Consider the following 7,315-nt stretch of genomic DNA (forward strand, 5'->3'; position numbering starts at 1 on the left):
TAACGTTTATATTTCAAGCACATTAAGTATTAGTCATCCAGACTACACGAGCACCTAGAAGGAGAAGTAAAACAGAGAAGTGTTTCTTCTTTTCCAGGCAGAGGCCAGAAATCCACCAGAACTTAGTTAGCTTCTTGTTGTTCATCCTCTGTCTCTAGGTCATAATTAATTAAAGGAAACCGAAGTAAACTAACGATCAAAAAAAAAATCTGTCTCTAATTCAACAATAAAAAAACGTAGACAAAGGACGTAAATAGATATTTCCCCAAAGAAGATAATACAAATGGCCAAGAAGCACATGTAAAGATACTTAACATCGTTAGTCATTAGGGAGAGGAAAAAAAAAATCTGTTTTCAATTTCAACGACAGACTAAAGCTTATAAGTGACAGGGCCACAGTTAACTAGATAAAGTGACAGTTCATGGAATTTGCAGATCCTCAACTACACCATGCACAGGATGGAACCTACCGCTTCATTTCTTAAAGTGGCCACATCGGCCACAAGGCCAATTTCAGTTTCGACCATGACTTCTACCTCACAGATACCCAGAGGCAGCGGCAGCTGCTACTGCATCTCACGGAGGAGCACCCTCTCACAGGTCTGCCCTGTCCACACCGCCCTGGGCAGGGCAGCCGCCATCTGCCTCCCAGTACCTGCTCCCGTTCACATGGTCTGCAGCACCGCCAGGGATCTGGTGCAGTCAGACCCACCGTCTTGAGAATGATGTGGCAGATGGGGACAGGTACCTGGCGTTTGTGAGGCTACTCAAAGTAGCAAGATGATTTCAGGGAATAGAAGGATTGAGATGGGGTCTTCCGATCTCATTCTCTTAATACTCAAGCCACAAGCCAAAGGCCAGAGCCCGCTGGCTTTCACTGTATTCTGAGACGAACGCTGTCACGAATTTAGAACACTCTTCTGCACCCCACCAACCTCCCCAAATCCACACACGATGGCGCTAAAATCCTCTGAGAAACATGTCATTTCTCAGTGCTCCAGGCGTTTGCCTGAATTTCTTAAATATAAGTTTCAGTTGCATTTATACATTGGGGGCTCCTCTGAACCGAGATTAAGTTTCCGTATGGATTCCTTTTTTTCATAATGCCTTAAAATTTTAAAGCCCCTACCAAAGGTCTCAGCACCTGAACACATCCATTAGGCCCAAGACAGACAGACAGAGAGACGGAAAGCCTTTCTCCCAATCTGGGCTGAGGAGCTTGGAGCACAGGTCTCTCTTCGTCCCTCCATGTCTCGGCACCTCCTATAACAAACCCTCTGCACAGAGCCTTACCCAGAGTGAGCACGGAGGAGCCATTAAGTGAGTCTTGCACACCGGAGCATAAGCTTCTAGAGCACGGCATCCCTGCCAGCCTCTAAAATGCGGCCACCTCTCCACTGGACCTAATGCCAAAGACCCCAACACTCATCTCTGTCAGGTCATGATCACAAACCAAACCCACAAAGCCCACCATATAACCACCTGGAAAGGACGCACATGCTGCACACACAATAGTTAACCTTAGTTTGCTAGACAGGGAAGAAGAGGTTCCTCTTCAGCACAGCACCCCTTTCACGGCCTTACCTTGGTGTTTTCATACTTTTCAGAGGAGGGGTGATAAGGTGGAATAGACCAGCTATACGGAGAATCATCACTATGATTGGAAGATACTCCTTGAGGGGAAAAAAGAAGGAAAGTCATTAAATAAAGCATGGCGAGTCCTTCACTGCCCTCCCCCACCAAAATGTACACTTTGTACACAACTGGGAAAGGGCCATCCTCTTTTTTTGGCCTCGGTTTCCTCATCTATAAAATCAGGAGCCTAGGCCAGATGATAAGTCCCCACGAAAACCGACCCTCTGGGCTTCCATCTGAGTACTGAGCCCCTGACCCAGCCCCAAAGAGCCCTTGCTGGCACCTCTCTCCACCCTACAAAGGAGGCGGCAGAGGCAGGGGCACAACCAGGGCTGGCTGGGCAAGGGGAGGCTCCGCGAAGGGGGGCGCTTTGCCGGATGCCAACCAGACACGAGACGAGGGGGCCGGGGTTCGAACCCCTGACACCGCCTCAGGACACCAGGTTCAGTGCGCTCTCATGACGCAGAAATCCACCCCTAAGCTCGGTAGTTTACAGTCTACCTGGGAAGACAAAATAACAACGCGCGACACCGAGGAAGGACTGCCAGTCGTCTGGAGAGGAGAAGTGCTGTGCGAGTGAGGGAGCCCCGGGCACAGAGGGGCCGTGGGTCCGGGGAGGGCCGGTGGGGAGGGCTCTGGAGGGAGGGACCGCCTGTGCAGACGAGCCGGGAGGAGCTGAGAGGGTAGCGTGGGCAGCACCACGGGAGAAGGGCGTCGCCAGCACGGGGACACACGGGGACTCCAATGGCGAGCACCTGGCAGCGGGCGGAGGGCTTCTCAACCCCGCAGGCACAGTGGAAGCGCAGAGCGGGCTGACAGACCTGGTCCAAACCCCCGCGCTGCCCCGCGTGCCCGTGCAATCTCGGGTACGCTCCGCGAGCCTCCGTTTCCTCCTCGGGAAATGACGCCGATGAGAAAACCCACCTTGCCTGCTGCTGGGGAGAGGATTATGGGAGCAGCCGGCACAGCATCCAGCAGGCGCCTGGCACTCAATCAATGGTGGCTGGCGTCAGCCTCAAGCACGCCCCTCCCCGACACCACAGGGTCTTCAGAACAAAGACCCGCTTGAAAAATGTGTCTCCAGGAGGGCTGCAGGCAAAGGGTTTGCTCTCCGGCTAAGACAACCCCACAATCTAATTATCAGGGGTAAGGAGGCCAGGCGCCACCCCTCGGGCCTCGTCAGGCCTCCCTTCCTGAAGCACGATCTCCCCTTTTCTGTGTTTGCTCCTTTCGTCTCTCTCTCCAGCTGTGCTCAGGCCAGAGTGTCAAGATGTGAGCACCGACTGCAGAAAGTTCTACGTGCGCTTGCCGGCGACCTTTGGACCGCACAGCCTGACAGATCTGCCTTCCAAACTGGGCCCGACTTTGTGGCCCCCTGTGATAAGCGCTTCTCGGGACAGAGCTCGGGCTCTCAAGGCACCCCCCCCCCCCGCCCCGCGCTGCCCTGGGATGCTCCCCTGGGAAGGGAATCAAGGCTGCTGCCACGCCAGCTTCCCAGAGGAGGAATCGGAGGCTCGCAGAGCTTTAATGATTTGCCAAGGCCCCCCCCCCCCCGCCCCGCGCTGCCCTGGGATGCTCCCCTGGGAAGGGAATCAAGGCTGCTGCCACGCCAGCTTCCCAGAGGAGGAATCGGAGGCTCGCAGAGCTTTAATGATTTGCCCCAGGTCCAATGCACACCTAAGTGACAGAACTGGGACTGGGACCCGGGGGCCGGCACGCCCGGTGCCACGGCCTCCGGAGGGGCTCATCCCGGGGGGCTGCGGCACACAGGAGAGCTGAACGCAAGCGGGACTAAGCTACAGTGCACGTCTCTGTGAGGCCACTGTGCTGCCATTAAAAATGACGGCACGAAGAGTCACCATGCGGGAAAATGTGCATGCCCAAAACACTCACACTATAGCTGTGCGTCACTGGTGGTACAGTGGCGAGCACAGCTACCTTGCACCATATAAAGTGGTATATCCAGGAAAACCTCAAATCAGAAAAATAATATGCCCAGAACCCGGGGACATCACCACAGTACAGCTCTCCTTAGTGGTGCAAATACAAGCAATTTATATTCTTTTTTTTTTTTTTTCCTTTTCTGCCGCGCTGCACAGCTTGCGGGGTGGGTCTTAGTTCCCAACCAGGGATTTAACCCGGGCCCTCAGCCGTGAAAGCGCTGAGTCCTAACCACTGGACTACCAGGGAATTCCCAATTTATATTCTTTAGTTTATACTTCCCTTTTTCTCCCCCAACTTTCTGTCAAATAATCATGCCTTACTTCAAGTTAAAAACAAAAAAGTTTTAAACTCTCTGCTTCAGCGTTCTCATTCTGGCATTAAAGAGAGCCAGTTTCGCTGGCAGTGTTGAAGGTCAGGACTGGGTGGCCCCTGGCACCCTAGAGACCCTCGGTACCAGCTTACCCTCCTCTTTCTGACCTAATTCACAGAAAACGGGCAGGCAACCCCTGCCAAATTGCAGCCTCTTCACCGGGCAAGTCAGCAGAGCTGCCCCGGTCTCACTTCACCGCCAGGGACCCCGGGTTACAGGGGGTCAGGAGCAGAGCTGGACTCGCAGCCAACACTCCCCCTCCCCCCCAGCCAGTGCCCTTCCCTCCCCCCACGCAGCCAAAGGAACCAAACAGCACCGTGACTCGTTTCCAAAAGGAAGCAAAAGCCCTTCTACCCTTTTTCACTTTTGGTGAGAACACAAAGCCAAGCTGAGAAGTAATGTCCTGGACAAAGGTGGCAGCGACTAACCAGGGGTCCACCGAGCCCCAGCCCCAGGAGGGGACCCCCGTCCTCAGACACGAAACTGGAGAGAACCCAGACCCGGAGGGGCAAGCAGTACCAGGATGAAAGACTTTTCCAACCGACATGGTCACGTAGCCATTCTCCTTGAAGTACTGGGGGATGGTGGAGAAGTTGCCAGAGTGGGCCCTCCAGTAGGAGTTGAAGTCGTACAGGCGGGTAGTGTCTGGTCTCCTCCCGGTGAGCAAGGACACGCGGCTCGGGGCGCACACGGCCTGCTGGTAGGGAGCAGAGACACGCGTCCTCAGAGGAAAACAAGGTCTGGGGGCCAAAAGGCAACCAGGCGACCTCCCAGGTCCTCGGCCAACAGCTTGGCGGCTGAGTCACGCACGTCTCAAAGCCAACCAGGAGGCGCAGGGCCTCACCCGGCCGCCAGCAAGAAGTCTTCCCCGAGAGAGAGAGGAAGGCCCCAGCCCCTCCGTCCAGCAGATGACTGTGTCGTTCTGCATGATGGCGTCTCACGGGTGCCCGCAGCAGCCGAAGGTCTAGGGAGCGGCCCCATGAAGGGGCACAGGAAGGAGGGCCGCTGTGGCAGCATCCCCTCCTTCTCAGCACCAGGCAATCCCCCGCTGGGGGAAGAAACGTGGGCAGGACCAGCCTGAACACAGTACACCAGGGCACACCCTCCACCCAAGGAGAAGCACCCCTGAAAGGCACAAGCTTCCTCACCAGTGGACAACCAGGTTTTCTCAGCCGCCATTTTCTAAACTGTGCTCCCCTCTACTAAAGAGACCCCTGGCACAGTGAGTACCATCCCCCAACCCGCAGTGCACGAGGCACACAGCCACACCCAGAGGTGCCCAGACCTACCTGGGCAAAGGCATTCTGGAAGAGGAGGCTGTGGGAGGCCAGCTGGTCCATGTTTGGGGACCTTATGAGCTTGTCCCCGTAACACCCCAGGGAGGGGCGTAGGTCATCCACGATGATTAGAAGGACATTCAGAGCATCTGCACAGGAAGGAGGGGCTTCAGTGAGACCACCTGCACTGCCACCCAACCCCCACCCGGGGTAGGTGCTAGGGTACCAGAGGCCCAAGGCTGGCCCCAGCACCTTGACAGCCCAGCCAGCTAAGCCAGGGAGGGTGGGACAGGGCGTAAAGAAGAGAAGCCCCAGTCCGGGGTGGCAGGGTTAGGCTTTGGCCATGGCCTCAAGCCTGGATGAGGGAGGGAGAGAAAAAAGAGGGAGGGAGGGAAGGATGATGGGCGGGTGGGAGGAAGCTCCGGAGGGGAGGGAGGATCCATGGAAGAAGGAGTGGTAGGAGGGAGGGAGCGAGGGAGTTAAGGACGGAGGTAGGCAGGGAAGTAGGCAGGGAGCCCCACAATGTGGGCGAGGGCGCCGGAGGCACCTGGGGCCGAGTCGCCCGGCGCCGCGGATCCGACGGAGGCGCAGACGGAAGCCAGGACCAGGCCAAGCCAGAGCAGGCCCCCGCCGGGCGGCAGCATTTTTGCCCCGGCGCGGCCGCTCCGGGGCGACGATAACAGGTTTCGGCAGCAGGGAAGGGCCGCCCCCGCCGCCTGTCGCCCCCGCCGCCTGTCGCGCGTCGTAAACCCGGGAACCCTGCCCGACGCGGCCGCAGCCGGCCGCAGAGGCCGGCGCCCCGGCCCCCCCCGAGCGCGAATGCGCCTGCGCGAGATCCGGGCCACAGGGGGCGGAGCCGCGGCTCCAGCGCAGCGCCTGCCCCGCCCACCGGGCCGACTCACTGGTTGGGGCGCACCTCCCCCGTCGGGCAGGTACTTGGGGCGTCTTTCCAGGCGTCTCCAAAGATTTGCGTTGCAACCACTGTCCTCAACCAACCGTTTCCCGCCCCTTTGCCTTTGCTCCTGCTATGCGTTTCACCTGGAGGCCCTTCCCGTCCCTCTTCTCTCTATAAAAGTCATACTTTTCCTTGCAGACCAGCCCAAATGCCATTCTCCTTCCATGAGGCCCTTTGAGAACTCTCCTTCCTCCATCTAAAGGGACCCCTCTCCTATGCATTTATTCAACAAATACTTATTAAGTACACCAGATATGTGTACCGAGCACTGTTGGCGGCTCGGGAGTTCTAAGTCCCTTCCCTTGTGGAGCTTGTGGACAATAAATGACCAAATAAACACTGAATAGCCGTGGGCATGCGCGGTCTGGAAAAAAATAATACGGGGGCGTGGGTGGCACATGGGGAGAGTCATGTTATTTTCTATGGGGTGGCCAGGCAAAGCCTCACTAGTAAAGTGATATGTGAACAAAAACTTGAAGGAGGTGAGGGAGCAGGCATTGTGGAGAGCATGCTTGACAGTGTTAGCTGATGGCACAGAGGCTGGTGTGGCTGGTGGGGAAACAGGAGATGGGGAGCAGGTAGGACATGGGAGGAGTGAGGGTCATAACTCTTCGGTAGCAAGAATCATTCACTGTGTGCTTGGGGCTGAGGGTTAGGAAGGACATCACAATCCTCTCTGTCTGTCTCTGACTCACTTCCACCTCCTAGTGAAATAACCTAACACAATGCCAGGCAGATTGGAGATCTTTTTTTGCATACAGGAATACATAAACATTAGTATAGTTATGGAGGGTTTCCTATACCCAGGCAACATGCTAATTTTCTCCTCACACCAACACTGTGAGCTAGATGCTACTATCATTCCCATTTTACAGACCCAGAAATTAAAACTCAAAGAGGCCAAATCGCTTGACCTGGCACACAGCCAGGAAGTGGAGGTGCAGGGTGGCTTTCCGTGAGAGGGAACCTCCTCGGTTGGTAGCCAGGGCGCAGTCATCGCAGGAGGCTTGCTGCCATTGCCGCTGCACCTCGTTTGCTGTATCCTGGGGTCCCAGCAGGTTGGCTGTTCACACTGCAGCCTGGCTGGCAACGCCCCCTTCCCTGGGAAGGGCCAGCCTCCACCTGCACTCCCCA

The 7,315-nt window shown here is 56.3% G+C and overlaps 1 protein-coding gene across 1 annotated transcript; it reads right to left on the reverse strand.

The window, feature by feature from the left end:
• Positions 1–1,557: 1,557 nt before the first annotated feature.
• Positions 1,558–6,021, reverse strand: IDS (iduronate 2-sulfatase). Its single transcript, XM_028482784.2, has 4 exons — positions 5,774–6,021; positions 5,239–5,375; positions 4,469–4,646; positions 1,558–1,673 (listed from the first exon to the last, which is right to left on the reverse strand). The coding sequence occupies exons 1-4, from the start codon at positions 5,868–5,870 to the stop codon at positions 1,573–1,575; spliced, it is 513 nt and encodes a 170-aa protein (XP_028338585.2). The 5' UTR covers positions 5,871–6,021; the 3' UTR covers positions 1,558–1,572.
• Between the last annotated feature and the right edge of the window lie 1,294 nt (positions 6,022–7,315).

The sequence above is a fragment of the Physeter macrocephalus genome, chromosome 21, assembly GCF_002837175.3.
Source record: "Physeter macrocephalus isolate SW-GA chromosome 21, ASM283717v5, whole genome shotgun sequence".
In the NCBI taxonomy this organism is placed as follows: Eukaryota; Metazoa; Chordata; class Mammalia; order Artiodactyla; family Physeteridae; genus Physeter; species Physeter macrocephalus.

Coding starts and splice junctions, on each gene's coding strand:
- IDS (XM_028482784.2), bottom strand. CDS start 5,870: ATGCTGCCGCCCGGCGGGGGCCTGCTCTGGCTTGGCCTGGTCCTGGCT. Junction 4,647..5,238: donor TCCAGAATGCCTTTGCCCAG/GTAGGTCTGGGC, acceptor GCTCCCTACCAG/CAGGCCGTGTGCGCCCCGAG. Junction 1,674..4,468: donor TGGAAAAGTCTTTCATCCTG/GTACTGCTTGCC, acceptor TTTCCCCTCAAG/GAGTATCTTCCAATCATAGT.